Source organism: Gordionus sp. m RMFG-2023, chromosome 4 (assembly GCF_954871325.1).
Source record: "Gordionus sp. m RMFG-2023 chromosome 4, tfGorSpeb1-WG-v2, whole genome shotgun sequence".
Taxonomy (NCBI): Eukaryota; Metazoa; Nematomorpha; class Gordioida; order Chordodea; family Parachordodidae; genus Gordionus; species Gordionus sp. m RMFG-2023.
The window spans coordinates 13,638,604-13,655,904 of NC_088778.1; the positions used below are offsets into that span (position 1 = coordinate 13,638,604).

A 17,301-nucleotide genomic window follows, 5' to 3' on the forward strand; every position below is an offset into this window, starting at 1 on the left:
CATTTTTACTGTAAAAAAATCACAAATTTATAATATATAAATAAATAATAAAAAATATATTATAAATAACTTGTAAAGAACGAAAAACAAAATGCTTGGACGGATTTGATAACGAAAAGTTTAAGGCGATTTTAAACCACTTCTCTTCCAAATTTAGAAAAGGGGCTATCAAGTTAACGAATGAACATAAACAATCTATAAAAACGTAAAATTCTTGACTGCGAACATTCCAATTTTGTGGGTTTGAATCTTCAATATATTGTTTTCTAAGAAATATGTAAGTTTTTTATAAATGTTCTAAGATGGAAGTTTGTTGATAAATAATACTAAAATAATTTTTTTTTTATAAAGGCGGTGTTTGAACATTATAAGTATTTTCCGTAATAGCACTCCTATATTTAAAAAAAATTTGACTTATGCTTAAGTAATATGATGAGAACAGCAAAGGTACTCTTTGCAGAGGTAATATTTTGTGTTAATCCCAATTATAAAAAAAAACTAAGACGCTATATTGTCATAAAAAAGATTATTAAATAGGACTGAAATAGATAATTTTATTAAATATTTGATCTCACAAAAATGATTTCATAATTAAATAAATAATTTTTAGAGACCTGCAGACCTGGCCCTAAGCACGGTTACACAGGCTGCGCCGGATATTTTAAAACATTAAAAATAAATGCAATATATTTTTAAAAAATCCGGGCCGAGTAAATGTTACCTCTGCAGAGTTCTAATTTTTTAGATGCTTTTTAATATATACTTTTTTAATAATTTAATCAGTAAGCGACATTTCCGCTTAGCAAATGAGCGTTCCATTTTATTAGGATAATTAGTCACATTACAATATTTCGAGTAGATAATGGGACTTTGTAAAACAGAATGATCTTCGTCACAATTTTCGTTTTTATATTCAACTTCATCGATAGTAGATTCGTCAAAATAGCAACTTTCTGATTCTATTCAATTTAAAAAAAATTTATTTTTGTATTCTGAAAAAATTTTTCTCTTTCATCCCTCCTTTTCTTATATATGATTAAGTAAATTTTTAATGATATATTTTCCATCCCTATAATATAAAAATCATTAATAATTATTTAAAGAGAAGTTTATTATTTTAACCAGACTCTTCCTCGCGATATATGAATTTGGTGTCGTCGTCAAAATTCTTATTTTTGAGAATATGGCGTTGCTGCTCATTTTCAACAATGTCTTGATCAAGCTCGGCTAGCCTAGCGGGAGTTATAGTTGGAGCTTCGCTTAACAAGCTAGTATGGGATCGGCCCAAAAAACCCTTGGGTCTTACTTCTATTTTTGTCGACTCATTTTTTGTGGGATAATAGTTATGGCCCAGTAATTTTTTTATATCTGGTTGAGTGGCTTTTAGTATTAAATAACAATCTAATGTGTATATATATTAAAAAAAATTTTTTTTGATAAGATTTATCAAAAAGTATAATAGAAGACTAAACACAACCCAATTTTGGATGATCAATGATTACCCTAAAACGGTTCCATGTCAATTCAGCGAAACTTAATCGCGAAACACTTTTCCGCGAATGTCGTTTATATTTTATAGCGATTTCGCGAATCCACATTAGCTAGCGAATACTTTTCCTCGAAGACAATATTGCGAAACAAATACTTAAATTGCGAAGACAATATAGCAAAAACTATTTTGCGAAATTCGCGGCTTAGTATTAATTATTATTTATTTATATTATGAAATGAAATGATTATTATATTATGTAAATAAATTTCTTTTAGTTGATGTTTTTTTAATTTAAAAAAAATGATATGCTACTGTAATATTATTTTGTTACAATTTATTAGTGATTTTCACGCCCAAAATTTAAAGCAAAAAATATTTTTTGAAGTTGAAATAGATTTTTGAACATTTTTTGATAAAAAATTTAAATCTTCTTTGTAAATGTATTTTTTTTGAGGAAATTTTTTGTGAAATTTATTATAAATATACAATTTTTAAAGTGAAATATTTTATAGTTTTTTTATCATTTTTGTAAAATTATCTATTTCTTAATTATATTAAAAGAGGTGGGTTTTCTAAATAATTTTTTTAAAAATATTTATATTAAACTTATTTATTTTATTTTATATCATCTATTTCTTAAGTATATTAAAAGAGGTCGGTTTTTTAAATAATTTTTTTTAAAATATTTATATTCAATTTATTTATGTTATTTTATATGATCTTTTTAAGGAAAATAATTTAATGTGACAATTGTCATATTCGTTATTTTTAAGATTTTTGAAATTTTTTGACTCAAAAGGGTGAAAAGATCATTTATATTGTAAAGATGTTAAATTATAAATTCAATGAAGATGTTCCTTGGAAAGATGGCATTTATCATAATCGGTATTTTTAAACATATTAGATTTTTTTGACGATAATGGGCAAAAATATGTATTTTTAACATGTTAAATTATAATTTCAATTAGGATGTACCATATAAAAGCGACAATTGTCATAATCGTTGTTTTTAAAGTTTTTTGATGCAAATGGGTAAAAATATAGATTGTAAACATATTAAATTAAAATTTCATGAAAAAGTGACGATTGTTACAATCGTTATTTTTAAAGTTTTTTAATTTTTTTTGATGCAAATGGGCTAAAATATAAATTGCTAACATGTTAAAATAAAATTTCAGTGAAGATACACCCTAGATATGTGACAATTGTCATAATCGTTATTTTTAAAGTTTTTTGACGCAAATGAGCAAAAATATAAATGCTACCATGCTAAAATAAAATTTCAGTGAAGATTTATCATAGAAGTGACAATTGTCATAATCGTTGTTTTTAAAGTTTTTTGACACAAATGTTCAAAAATATAGATTGTAAACATGTAAATTAAAATTTCCAGAAGATATATCATAGAAAAGTGACAATTATCATAATCGTTAATTTTAAAGTTTTGGTTAAAATAAGTATTGCTAGTCTATTTAAATAAGATCCAACCTAAATAAGTGACAATTGTCATAATCATTATTTTTAAAGATTTATTTCTAAAAACCTTAACCTTCCCCCTCTCCCAAGGCATAAACCAGTCAAAGCACAATTAACAAAAAGAGAAATTCAAAATTAAGAAAAAAAGAAAATACAAATCAAAACTCTCCTCTTTTTGAATTTTTTGACGTAAATGGGCAAAAATATGACTTATTAACATGTTAAAATAAAATTTCAGTGAAGATGTACCATAGATAAGTGACAATTGTCATAATCGTTGTTTTTAAAGTTTTTTGAAATTTTTGATGCAAATGGATAAAAATATAGATTGTAAACATATTAAATTAAAATTTCATGAAGATGTACCATAGAAAACGAAAAGTGACAATTGTCACAATCGTTATTTTTAATTTTTTTCGATGCAAATGGGTTAAAATATAAATTGCTAACATGTTAAAATAAAATTTTAGTGAAGATATACCTTAGATATGTGACAATTGTCATAATCGTTATTTAAGTTTTTTGACGCAAATGAGCGAAAATATAAATGCTACCATGTTAAAATAAAATTTCAGTGAAGATTTACCATAGAGCGACAATTGTCATAATCGTTGTCTTTAAAGTTTTTGTAAATTTTTTGATGCAAATGAGTAAAACTATAAATTATAAACATGTTAAAAAAATTCATGAATATGTACCATAGAAAAGTGACAATTGTCATAATCGTTATCTTTAAAGTTTTCCAATATTTTTTTGAGAAATCATTCAAAAAAAAATATTTTGTTTAAATTTTATTGAAATATTTCAGAAAGGTGGGAATTATAACAATCTTCGATCTATAGCTTTTATATTTTTTTGAGAAATGTGTTAGTACCAATTGTCGAAACAAAAAAACAAATGGAAATTTTTATGCTCATAATTGTTGTCCCTTTTATCCTGCTTAAAGATAGTTGTAACTCATGTTAAATTCTTAACTTTTAAGATATGAATTTACAATTTTATTCTTTTTATTAATAAACTTTACTTCGACATCTATTCAAATGCGTATCCTGCATTCACAGTTAGCAAATATTTTTGTATATTCGTGGCAAAATAATGTTGAGTCTGAATGTAGGGTAGGAATTTTATGAAAAGAACTTAAAAACTATATGAATATTATTTAGTAATATGATACAATCAACATCCTATCAATTTAATTTAAGATCTTAAATTATATAAACATATGGTAAAAATGGATTACAATCTATATTTTAACCCATTTGCGTCAAAAAAATTTAAAAAATGTTAAAAATAATGATTATGACAATTATCACTTTTCCATGGTAAATCTTAATGTAATTTTAATTTAACATGTTTACAATTTATATTTTTACCCATTTGCAACAAAAAAATTCAAAAAACTTTTTAAACAATGATTATGACAATTGTCACTATCTATGGTATATCTTCACTGAAATTTAATTTAACATATAAGCAATTTATATTTTTGCCCATTTGCGTCAAAAAATTCAAATAAAATAACTTTATACAACGATTATGACAATTGTCACTTTTCTATGGTACACCCTCATGAAATTTTTATTTAACATGCTTAATCTATATTTTTACCCATTTGCGTAAAAAAAATTCAAAATATTTTAAAAATAACGATTATGACAATTGTCACTTTCTAGGAGGGTACATCTTCATTGAAGTTTTATTTAAACATATTAGCATACTTATTTTAGCCCATCTACGTCAAAGAAATTCAAAAAAGTTATAAAATAATGATTATGACAATTGTCACTTATCTAGGGTACATCTTCACTGAATTTTATTTAAACATGTTAACAATACTTATTTTAGACCATTTACGTCAAAAAAATGTAAAAAACTTTAAAAATAACGATTATGACAATTGTCGCTTTTATGTGGTACACATCCTAATTGAAATTCTATAACATGTTAAAAATACATATTTTTGCCCATTACCGTCAAAAAAATCTAATATGTTTAAAAATACCGATTATGATAAATGCTATCTTTCCAAGGAACATCTTCATTGAATTTATAATTTAACATCTTTACAATATAGATGATATTTTTACCCTTTTGAGTCAAAAAATTTCAAAAATCTTAAAAAATAAAATAACTCACATTAAAATATTATCCTTAAAAAGATCATATAAAATAACATAAATAAGTTAAATATAAATATTTAAAAAAAAATAGAAAACCCACCTCTTTTAATAGATAATTATTTTATAAAAATGATATTAAAAAAAACTATAAAAGATTTCACCTAAAAATTGTATATTTATAATAAATTTCACAAAAGAATTCCTCAAAAAAGATATATGTACTAAGAAGATTTAAAATTTTTATCAAAAACTTTTTGAACTTCAAGAAATATTTTTTACTTAAAATCTTGGGCGTAAAATCACTAATAAATTGTAACTAAAATAATTACAATAGTAGCATATCATTTTTTATTAAAAAACATCAAATAATAAATAATATGTTGTTTTCCTTTAAATAAATGCATTCGTAATATATTTATTGTTTAGCAGTAATGCGCTCGCAATAATGACTCCGCGCAAACATATTCGCTGTAAAGTGATCGCGTAAAAAGTTTCGCTAAAATGTATTAGCTATAATAAATTCGCGGTTAAAGTTTCGCGGAAATAAACACGCGACAATTGCTTCGCAAAATTGTCTTCGCTATAAATGTTTCGCGGAAAAAAATTCACAGAATTGGTTTCGCGATTTTACATTCGCTATAAAAACTTTGCGATAAACGACATTCGCGAAAGTGTTTCTGAATTGACCTGATACGCCCTAAAACCCTTATATTACATTTTTATTTACAAGAAGAATGAAAGAGATATTTTAGTACACTTTTTTACAATTTAAACCACACTCCTAGTAAATCCGAGACCATAAAGTTATTTACCTTATGCCCTAGGACAATCATTCCAAATTTCTTTAAGTTCCCTACGACTTTTAATTTTTATCGCTTAATGAATATTATATAATAATATAAATTTAAAAAAAAACCATTTTCGGGACTAGTTGGTGTGTCTCTTTTATAATCACTGGCACGCGATCTCTTTGGTGTATAATCCTTTCCATTTTCGAAAACCTTATGACTATGGCCTTTATTACGATCATGGCCTAAAGAATTAGCGACAGAGCTCAATTTTTGTTTAAAATATAAATTGCTTTCGTATTCTTCGTCCGATGAAGATGTAATAGGTGAATTATTAGATTTAGCATTTCCATCTCTATTAACATCTTCATAAAATGGTTTATGAAAGGATAAATCATGATGGACTGATGGGGAATAAATCGACAAAGTAAGTGCCAATATTTGTGATACCTTGTAAAAACTAGCCGCCCAAGATATTTTAATAAGCAGTTTAAGTAGCAATTCTTGACAATTTTGATGGATAACTGGGTTTTCATCATCAGTACCTGAATATGAGTCAAAAATAGAAATTAAAAACCGAGAAAAATCGATAACTCATAAGAGTGGCATCGTGCTTAGCACGCGCTAATCTAATTTGAGCAAGCCTAAATGATATGAGCCAGTGAGAGATGCCATTGATTTTCATTAAATTTATGTTATGTAAACAAATTAGATATAAAAGAAATTTTACCTAGAATAATAAAGTGGACTATTCTGTGAAAATTGGTATTCCAATCATAGCCATCGTTTAAATCTGTCAGTGTTTGATTCAACAAAATAATTCCAAAAAGGCATCTAAATTGTTAAATAAAGTATTTGAAGAAAATAAAAAATAACAAACTTAGGCACACGATATAGGTAAGCGCTCTTATCGTCTTCGCAGAGCATATTATCCAGTGGGGCGTAGTAACCTCCATAGGCCGGCATAGGAAATGGGTAATCAAATCCATAGTCATTCATTTTGGTCAATTTCTCTTTTTTCTTTTCTCCTCCTTTATTTTCGTCCATGTGATCGTTATGATTTTGAAAAGGGGGCAGAGCTGGAGGTATTTTTCTAAGAGTGGGTGCTCGACCAAAATCATTTCCTTCAGCCCGAATATTATTGAGCGGTGCTGAACAAAAATCAGAATATCCTCTTTCCACAACAAAATTCCGGTTTATAGTTCTTCTCAGGAAAGGCGCGCAGGCGTATCGCTCGACTGTGACCTTAAAATCGTTATTATGATTGACGGGTATCCCCGCACGGCTAGATGAGTCTAATAAAAGTCCAGTAACCAGGTCAGCAAATCGTGGACCAGAAGCCCAAGCGACGCGTCTTGCGACATCAAATGCGCCATGTAGGCATTTGAGCGGCATTAGAGCACATAAGGTAGTCAAATAGTCGAGAGTTATGATCAGATTATTATTCATGTCAGGACTAGGACTATAGCTCTCGAGCTAGAAGTAGGATGTAATTTTTGTGAGAATACACAAAATTATTTAAAATAATGATATATATATTTAAAGATTTTACCGTTATTAATATACATATTAGTACATTATTAACGTTATTCTTTTTGCTACGAAGATTTTAATAATTTAAGAAAGTTTTTTAAAAATTATAGGCTATTTGTGGTACACCGTGAAATGATTCAATATAGTTTAAAATTGTTATCAAATTCCTTATTTTTCATTTGTCCTTAATAGAGTACACAAATTGAACGTTTCAACGAAGTGTTTCAAAATGCAAATAATGCATTTTAAACGCATTTGTTTAAATTGGACAGCATTTTATTTTGTTTTAAATGTAGACGTTTCATATGAAACAAAAATAAAAATTAACGCTTCAATTTAAACAGCTGCGTTTACGATTTTTATTTGCGTTTTGAAAAGCTGCGTTGAAACGTTCAATTTGTGTGCACTATAAGAAACAAGGGATTTAATATAAACGCTAAGCGAAAGTTTATTTAAAAAGTATCATTTATTGGATTTGAACATATTTTTATTCAATGATTTTAATGGTAAATAAATCATTTTACGTTGGAGTTAAGATGACAAGGCAAAGAGAGTAATGCAGCCCAGACCTCGTTAAATTCCGGACAGGATGTTGAGGAAGTGTATTTACAAGAGGCGTAGAAAAGATCGTTCAGAAGGAAAAGAGTTGTGTCGCTGGTCATCTTGTAGTTCCAGCGATGATTAAGTGTCGCGTCCGATATTCCATTTGCGCTAACATTGCCTTCGTGGCGGTTTGCATAATTATTGCAATAGTAATCATATTTGTAGTGATATCGACCAGTGAGCAAGCCTCGAGGCGTAACGAGCAATCTTTTCTTGTCCTCGAAAGTGGAAGATTCATCAAAATAATAGGGTTTACTTTGATGTTGTTGAGAAAAGTCCAATACCTCGTGGCAATCAGAAAAATTGAAATTCAAAGGAGTCAGTTCAAGGGGGCGGAGCCAAGGGGTCAGAGATTTGAGAAGGAGCCGTTGACAAGATTGGTTCGCCACCGTAAATTTTTGAATTATTTCTGTAATGGTTTATTATTTGTATATGAGGTAAAAAAAATAGATTAAAGAGGAAGTTATATTTTATAATATTTAATTCAAACATAGTAAATATTTTTAATGCATATATGTAAAAAATAACAGATTCACCACATCTAAAAATTAAATTTAGTTTTTCAAATTTTATATCAAATATTAAAGTAAATTAGATTGTATAGTAAAACACACCCGAAAAAAATGGCATCGTTAATTCTTGATGCGTGTCTCGGAAGTAAGAGATCATCTGGTCCGAAGAGACAAGTAGGGCGTAAAATGGGAGGGTCTTACAGTTCGACACAACATAATTGATCATTTGTTTAGGTACTTTATCTTTCTTAGAATAACTGTGGCCCTTTCCGAGAGTTCTTTTGAAAAATTGTCGATCAAGGGTCTGTATAAAATTTAATGAAGAATATCCATTAACATAAACCAAGCTACTAATTCACTAAATATCAAAAAATAGAAGTAACGCAGTTTACATTTTAAAATTTCCAGTATAAACCTGCGAATGTTGATATAAATTAATTTTTCAATTGTTTTAAAATCAATCACTAATAATATTACATATAAAAGTTGTTTGGCGTTATTTTTGATATCTTCATCCTCACTGCAAAAATAAGTAAACGTCAAGGTTAGTATAGGCACTATTTCAGTAGGCAATTCCCTGATAACAAATTTAAATTAAATAAATCATAAAAGAATATCTTATAATTTTACTTATAGCAAAAGGCTTCGGTTATTATGATAAAACAGTTCTTAGCAACTTCATAGGAAGCACTATATGATTTCAAAATCAACCAATCTATCAAATCACATGAATCGGGGTTTAAGATGACTAAATTTACCAAAGTCCGTCTTGTAATATCAATTATCTAAAATAAATTAAAATTTTTATTGGAAAGAAATGAACTTGGGTCTAGAATTCCTTATTAATCCAATATACAAATAAGCTTAAATGGCCCATCAATTATAAAATATTATTAACTTAACATATTAAAGTAGCAAAATTTAGAGAAAAGTCCCACGACAAAATATCTAATTATAAGAAAAATAGAAATCGGGTGAATATGCAATAATACGATAACCTCTTTTGATGAGCAGTACATTAAATTTTCAAACCATTTGAAAGTTGTATTGTTTTCCGCCAAGGCTTTAATTTCGGTGATGGGAGCCGTGGTTAAAACTGTGCATAAAGTTTTAAATGCTATCATCTCAGTATTAGTAAAACCTCCATTTTTATTAAGTCTGTTGATATTTAAAACAATAAATAAATGCGCATTTCTTTTAGGAACTAGAACGAGATCCATCATCATTTTAAATGAAGAAAATTAAAATTCCTTTTAATTAAACTTAAAATATAATTAATTCACGGACTCAAAATATTAAAAATATGGGCATTTGAAAAATTGAGCAAACTTTTTATATTCTTGGGAATTTTTCTGATGACTTAAACGCCCACTCATTTTGTTGAAAAATACGAATAGTTGCGATGTAAGCTGTTTTTTATCGCTCCACAATTCAAATCGGCTTTCGACTGATAGGATGAACGTAAAATGAATTAATTATAAATCATATTTTCTTTCATTCACTTATTCTTTCTCACTTTTTTTCTTTCTCTTTCTAAAGTAAGTATAACAAAATAGTAATGTAGTAAATACGTTCAAAATTGATGATAAGATGATAAATGAATCGACAATATTCAATAGACACGTCCCCGGAATGATCGGCTAAATCGGTTGCCGTTAGGTAAACATCATTATTATCAAAACTATCTATATATTTTGAGCATTTATCGCAAACTTTATCTCCTTCGATGACTCCGTGACGGCAATTTTCGTGTCTATATCATAGAGAGGGTTTTTTATATAAAAGCATTTATAAATTAGGTTTAAATATAAATGGTTTTAAAGATATCATAACATTACCAATACAAAAAACGAAGTATAATAGGTTATCAAGTCAAATCGCACTTTTTAAAATTTTTTAATGTAGTGGTATAAGTCAACCAATTTTATTTATACAAGTGTTTGGCGTGGGGTGGAAAGAAATTTAAATTATTCCCTTGATTTATGCTATAATTTTTCAAAAATAATCACTTGTTAAATAATGTCCAATTTAATGTTTTGCAAAATCTCGAAGCTTAGATAATATTATTTTGGTTAAATCATAATCTGGTAGTTTTTAAAAAACGACCCAAGTAGGGCCGGTTCACTAGTCCAATTTAATTGCAAAAATCAAATGTGAAATTTAATATCAATCACTCGAAAGACTTTTAAATAGCTTTGACAATGTATCAAAAAAAAAGAGTGGACCAAAACTAAAATAGAAGGAATGGCCTTGACAAGATATCAAAAGAATGGCCTTGACAAGATATCAAAAATAAGAGTAAAAACTAAAATACGTTTTTAAGATTTTTATATGCTGTATTAAAATAACTCCTTAATCCCCAGAGCTATTATTCCCACCGATGGTGGAGCATTGGTCGATATGTTGTGAGCCAAGGTAACGGCAGATGAGCGAGTGGATGCCCCGGGGGTTAAACTCTTGACTAAGGTCTCTACAAAGTTAATCATTAGAGTAGCCGCCTTCCTTTTTTCGTATGCCTGGTGGCTGAGGTAATCATCCTCGAGGAGCGAGAGAAGACGAGGGAAAAATATGAAACGGGCTGGGTAATGGGCAAAAAGACTGGCTCGAGCTAGGTTCGCGAGCAAAAGCACGAGACGAGACCGAAGTGTTTCGCGCTTCTTGCGACGTCGGACATTCTCTTGTTTGGATTCAGAGGATTCCTTTAAACCGACCTCCAGGTTTTCCACTAGATCCCTTTTTGTGCATATACATAGTGTAGAATTATTTAAATTTAAAATTTATGAAACATAATTTATCCCTAACCATGAAGAAATTTTAATTTTATTAAATAAAACAAGCAAAAATGAGTAAAAAGATTCGATTTTATTAATGGAGGAAGGAAACCATATTAAAAATATAAGCCAAAAATGATAAGAGTTAGTTAGGTTAAACATTAAAATTTGTATCATATTATTGGCAAAATAAAATCTATCTACGATATGGATCTTAAAGATTTATAAAAAATGGAACAATGAAGAACCCAAGAGCTGAGGGGTTGATGTGTATTAGAGCGTTGAATATGGGCTCCCTTATATCGACACCGTCCAAATTGATAGAAGCGATCATGATTCTGAATAACTCGTTTGTGGGTTGTATGAATTTGCCGGATATGAATGATGAAGGTGCGTGGGTCGGCGAAGAAGAAGAGGAGGAGGAGAATACGTTAATCATCTTGGAAGACGTGTTCAAAAAACCCTTCTCGGAATTACTGCTGCTACTGCAAACAACGCCCTGATTGGCGTTTAAGTTATTATTATTGTTTGTGTTGTGGTAGGATACCGTTTCAGGGGACGAGCTAGAGATGAAAATTGAAATTGTACAAATAATTTTGTAAAAATATTTACACCACAATATAATTTCATAAATTCTAACTCAAAAAGTATTACCGACTTCAAGACAACAATTTGCTCTTATTATTCAAAATAATAGTTTCACATTTATTGCAACCTTTAAGGCTTAAATTTAAATATCAAATTGTCCCAATATTTGTTTTAAATGATGAACTTTGTATTTTTAGTTTCACTACCTCGGTGATAAGGTAAAAGAATGCGAATTTTTTATGCGTTCTTGGTAGCCAGAATCGATTTTGGTGTTAGAGTACTGGGAGAACCCATTTTTTTGATGATGATGACATAGTCGAGAAGGTAAGATAGTACAGGCTAGAGCTAAATACGTGTACCAATTGGATTTATATTTTTCGCGTTCTACGGCAAATGTTGACTTTTTGGCCACGGATGATCTCAATAGAGATGCTCTTGACTCGGCCAAAATTACACTTTTTTTAGATATATATTATGTTAGATACATATATTTTTTAAATAAAAATGTTGTAATTTAGGAAAAGTTAAAAGCAGAACACCTAAACCGGGGGGGGGGGGGTCAATAAAAAAGAAAATTAAATCATTTTATTAAGTTTTATTTTAAAAAATAAATAAGGCAGCATCGATAAAAATATCGGTCAAAGACATATACATGCCACTTTAAAAAGATTGAATCCCTAAATTTTTCAAAAAAAAACCGATTCGATCAGATGCTCTGTTACTTATATTATTCTAAATAATATCGAATTCCTAACTTTTGATTGACTTAAATAAAAATATTTAAGATAGGAAATGTTGTTTTAACTATATCACTTTTTAATGTTGCTGATTTGCCTATATTATTTGCAAGTAAATATCGTAAAACAAAATCAAATATTTTACATAAATTTCCAAGTAAATATCATAAAACAAAATCAAATATTTTTCATAAACCAACGAAAAAATATTAACAACCCATATCGATTATTTAATTAATAATTTTGTTTGATTGCAATCCTAACTAAATTACAAAAAAAAATATCAAAATTATAAATAATAATTTAAAAAAAACTTTGGATCGTAATATTGAAACAGGTAAGATAAACGACTATATAACATATTCCAACATTCGTATCGAACTGGTAAAGAAATTTTAGGATCTTTGCTTTCATCGAAAACAGTGTTAAGTATGCATATCCAAATTTTCACGATATTCATATTTGAAATTGAGTTATTATTGTTAGTAATTGTATTAGCAGTTTTAATTTCATTTTTTGGGGTATTATTGAATGCTACAGGCGCGTTGTTGTGGATGAAGTCCATCAAGCCTACAAAATCTACTGAGTTTTCTTCCATTTTTGAAAGATATAGGATCTAATGATTTTTAAAAAAATTGCATTGACAACCATTAATTTTTATATTAAATGAAAAAGCTATTAAAAATAGTGCTGTAAACATTTCTAAAAATATCGAACGCGTTCGCGTTCATTGACAAAAATCGAACACGTTCATGAAGGCGTTCAGGTCCGTTCAAAATTTTATGATAAATTTTGTTTTAAATTAAATTAAATATAAATAAATGTCTTATATTTTTTAACAAATATAAGTACTATAAATACAATATAATATAGCGAATAAAAAGATATTTTTTTTATAAAGAATTTTCCTTATAAATTTTTAATAACAATTGTTTTGACAGGAACGCTTGGCAGGTAATACGGCATCTATACTAAAAACGCGCTCTATAAGGGCAGATGAGATTGCGGTATTTTACTTAATAAACAACTTTTTTAACGAGGGGAATTTATTAAAAAAAATTATTGTTTTATCCTTTACATCAAAAAATTGAGATAAGTTATCCTCCTACAATCCATCCTCTACTTCCTCGTTTTATATTAAATATTTTTATTCTAAATAAAAATATAAAATCCCAGGTATAGTAGATTCAAAGAAATCATTTCTATAATATTATAAGTTATCCTTAAAATTGTGTTCAACAATTAAAATATAAAATCCTTGATTAAAATAATAGTGATTAGATAAATCTTAAAAAATGATATTAAAAATAAATTTTAAATGATATCATTCCCTATGATTTTTGCTTAGAACAATCTAAAATAAATTAACTGCATACTTAGTTTATTATATAAAATAAAATAATTAATATAACAATCAAATGTCGTTTTAAGGTGGAACTTGAAGATTTTGAAACTGATAAAATACTTTTTGGGCACATTTTACATTTGGTAAGTATTGAATTAGTTCCTTCAATATTGGATGTTACTGTAAAATATAATGTTAATTCATCTGATTTTTAATTTGAATCAGATGATGATGTTGAAATAATAATATCCATGCTTAAGCAAACCTATTAAATTAAAATATAAACAATTATATTCAAATTAAAAAACTATAATAATGGCTTGTTAAAAAATTAAAATAAAAAAGGAAAAACAGCTGATTAAAAAATATAAGACTTTTTTCTTAAAAAATTTGGATTAATATTAAATTTTTTAAATAAATAAAAATAAAGTGTTTTTAAAATTGAACGAACGTTAAATTCGAATGCGTTCGTCAAAAAAAAAGGAATGCGTTCATATTCAAAGTTCGTCAAGAATAAAAGGAACGCTCTTCATCATTTTTTTCAAAATAACAAAAAAATAATATTTTAATCTCGTACTAATTGGTAATATTATCATTTTTAAATATTGAAAAAAATCTCAATGTAATTTTAGACAATAAATTTAATTTTAAAATAAAAATATTCACTGATTGATTGTCCGAAAAATAAGGCGTAATGCGTTTCACTATCAAGGGAAGCTTTTTTTGCATCACATCGTAGATAGCTATAAAATTATCCTTAATAGTATAAATATTTGGTAGAAAAAAAGAGCTGTATTGTATATGATGAAATGAGCTAAATTATACAAAATTTCAAGATAAATTTCCTATTTTAAAGGCAATAAACTATAAAATTATATCAGGTTTGTGTATTAGACCTCAATGAAATTTTATGGATATGGAATATTTTTTCGAATTTCTAATTATTCATCATTCACATTTGATAGAATACGAATATGCATAGAACAATATTCGAATCCGATTTCTATGAGGTCTAGTATTGTGGTATGGAGTAATTATATCATACGTCTAAATTAAAAGTATCAGCTATCCCCTTAATCTCTTTTAATAATGTAACTCCTATCCGCCGAAGGGTCAAATTGTTATGGGCAATGATCACTAATGTAAAGGCTTCGATCATTTGTAAAGCGATTTTGAATTCATTATCGTACAAGATTTCGAGCTTTTCGCTGGTGTTAATAACCTATGATGAAGGTTACAACAAATGATAATTAAATATTAAATAGAGAAATAAATTGCATACCTTGATATCCCGTTTCGTTGTTTCTTTGTGTGTTAATCTGTATTTCTGCTTAAAATCATTGGCTTGAGGAATCATCAAGTTGTTTTTAAAATTATATATCAGTTGCAAAATTGATCTTAAAGAATATTCTAACAGGAATGTTGAGGAGTCCGTAATGTTGGTTTGAATAAAAGTTATAAACTCTAAATATTTAAAAAAAATAAATTATGCCATTAATAAATGCACATAAATATTGCTTTTCATTTTTTCTAATAAATAATTGATCTTAGAAGTGTTGAAACGAATTTTCTAATTACGCCGACAACTACATGGCTTAGCCTAGATGCATTTCCGAGTCAGAAGCCAATAAAACTGACTTAGCTTTGAAACGTACACCGAAACGAACTTTTATATTATGCGTTAATAATAATTTAAATGCGTTTATACATTTTTAACCGAAAAATAGAAACAAGTCAAAGCAAATAACTAATAATATAATGGTGTATTTATAATAAAATACTTTTTAATACGAATGGCCTCCAATTGGGATAATCATTAAAAAGAGTTTGAATAGCTTGGAAGGAAAGTCTTAAAATATTAATGCATGAATGTTAACTAAATTTTTGAAACTATACTATAATTTGAAATATTATATTGTTAAACATGATAATTGAGCTTTAAAAATAAAAATATTATTTATTATTTTATAAACCCTCTCAATTTTTCATCAAGGTGTGTCGTAAGCCTAATTAGCATTTCCACAATTTCCATCCGATTTTTCTTTTCCTCGGGGAATAATCGTGGTATCGCTGCTACGCACGTTCGAAATAAGTCCATTTTCAATTTTCTATCACCGCTAAAAACAAATTTTAAATATGTATATATTGTCAAAGTATAATCTCTAGATCTTATCAAAATATTTTAGGCATGCTCAAGTTAAATCTAGACTAAACTGCTGAGCAAACTGATAGTAACAATATAATAGTATATACGTGGATAAATCTAATATTCATATTGGTATGGTAGTTTAGGAATAATTTACGTGATAACGTCATCAGCCTCTTTGTTATAATTTTGAGAATTGACCATCAAATAAGGCTTTCCCATATGATTGTCTAATACGTTTAAAATGGATTCGTAAGATTTGATAATCGGCACAAAATATTCGGAAGAAATTCCTGTTTATAAAAAAAATTATGTATTTATGTTTACGATATATTTTTACTAAAAGTAATTTCATTATCATGATCACGTTAAAAAACACATAATATTAAAAACCCACCCAATTCCAAAGCCATTTTTTCCGACAGTGTCTTATTAACGAACGTCTTTTTCTTTCTGATGGTATTGCCTGAGGGCAAGGATACTAAATTTTGAGGCATGGGAGGTTCTCCTTCTCTTTGTTGCAAATTATCCGCTACCACCAAAAACCCTCTTAGACCCACGCTCATTCTTTCCGGGCAAACCATTTTAATCGTTTTTCCGGCGTTGAGCAATTCTAGAATAATCTCCTGGAATACAAAATCTAATCTTTGCTATGTTTTTTTTTGTGATAGTTGGAAAATTTTGAAAATAAAACGATAAACTTTAAAAAAAATATTGATTAATTGATAATGAGAAATTTATTATATTATAAAAATATCTAAATAGTTTTAAAAAAACCAACCTGCGAAATGAATTGGATAATTTTAACGAAAATATTGAGAGGAGCGTCTTTCGGGATCAAAATTTTCGATCCCTTTGGGTATAAACTATTAACAATGCTAGAAAGCCTGCTCAAGGTGATTGAATTGCTTTCTCCTCTTATCCTGATCATGTAAACCCTTGAAACAAAATGTTTTGCAGGAAAAATAGTTAGATTTTAGGACATGAATTTCAAGTAAATTTATAAAGTAGCAATTGTAATAGAATTTTAACCTTGAATAAAGGCAAATGATTATAGGATTAATTGTTATTCAAATATTAATTGATTTGTAAAAGATATATAAAATAACGATATTAATTACAAAGATATGATAAAATTATTTATATTTTCACGCTAGTACAATGCGCAGGTGTATACAATCGCCAAAATA

General features: G+C 27.8%; 1 protein-coding gene across 4 annotated transcripts in view; it reads right to left on the reverse strand.

Moving 5' to 3' along the window:
• Nucleotides 1–17,301, reverse strand: part of LOC135929024 (protein furry homolog) — a 69,268-nt gene that overhangs the window by 13,752 nt on the left and 38,215 nt on the right. For all 4 annotated transcript variants that reach the window (XM_065465516.1, XM_065465514.1, XM_065465515.1 and 1 more), the window contains 25 exons: nucleotides 16,893–17,049; nucleotides 16,509–16,761; nucleotides 16,269–16,404; nucleotides 15,939–16,082; nucleotides 15,747–15,814; nucleotides 15,248–15,429; nucleotides 15,011–15,187; nucleotides 14,632–14,721; nucleotides 12,935–13,236; nucleotides 12,090–12,338; nucleotides 11,544–11,858; nucleotides 10,874–11,257; nucleotides 10,096–10,277; nucleotides 9,854–9,971; nucleotides 9,523–9,682; nucleotides 9,155–9,309; nucleotides 9,002–9,101; nucleotides 8,627–8,828; nucleotides 7,934–8,421; nucleotides 6,757–7,352; nucleotides 6,607–6,710; nucleotides 6,005–6,421; nucleotides 1,123–1,380; nucleotides 764–959; nucleotides 71–266 (listed from right to left, as the gene is read on the reverse strand). In XM_065465516.1, the coding sequence (XP_065321588.1) occupies nucleotides 71–266; nucleotides 764–959; nucleotides 1,123–1,380; nucleotides 6,005–6,421; nucleotides 6,607–6,710; nucleotides 6,757–7,352; nucleotides 7,934–8,421; nucleotides 8,627–8,828; nucleotides 9,002–9,101; nucleotides 9,155–9,309; nucleotides 9,523–9,682; nucleotides 9,854–9,971; nucleotides 10,096–10,277; nucleotides 10,874–11,257; nucleotides 11,544–11,858; nucleotides 12,090–12,338; nucleotides 12,935–13,236; nucleotides 14,632–14,721; nucleotides 15,011–15,187; nucleotides 15,248–15,429; nucleotides 15,747–15,814; nucleotides 15,939–16,082; nucleotides 16,269–16,404; nucleotides 16,509–16,761; nucleotides 16,893–17,049 (5,629 nt within the window). The remainder of the gene's footprint in view (nucleotides 1–70; nucleotides 267–763; nucleotides 960–1,122; nucleotides 1,381–6,004; nucleotides 6,422–6,606; nucleotides 6,711–6,756; nucleotides 7,353–7,933; nucleotides 8,422–8,626; nucleotides 8,829–9,001; nucleotides 9,102–9,154; nucleotides 9,310–9,522; nucleotides 9,683–9,853; nucleotides 9,972–10,095; nucleotides 10,278–10,873; nucleotides 11,258–11,543; nucleotides 11,859–12,089; nucleotides 12,339–12,934; nucleotides 13,237–14,631; nucleotides 14,722–15,010; nucleotides 15,188–15,247; nucleotides 15,430–15,746; nucleotides 15,815–15,938; nucleotides 16,083–16,268; nucleotides 16,405–16,508; nucleotides 16,762–16,892; nucleotides 17,050–17,301) is intronic.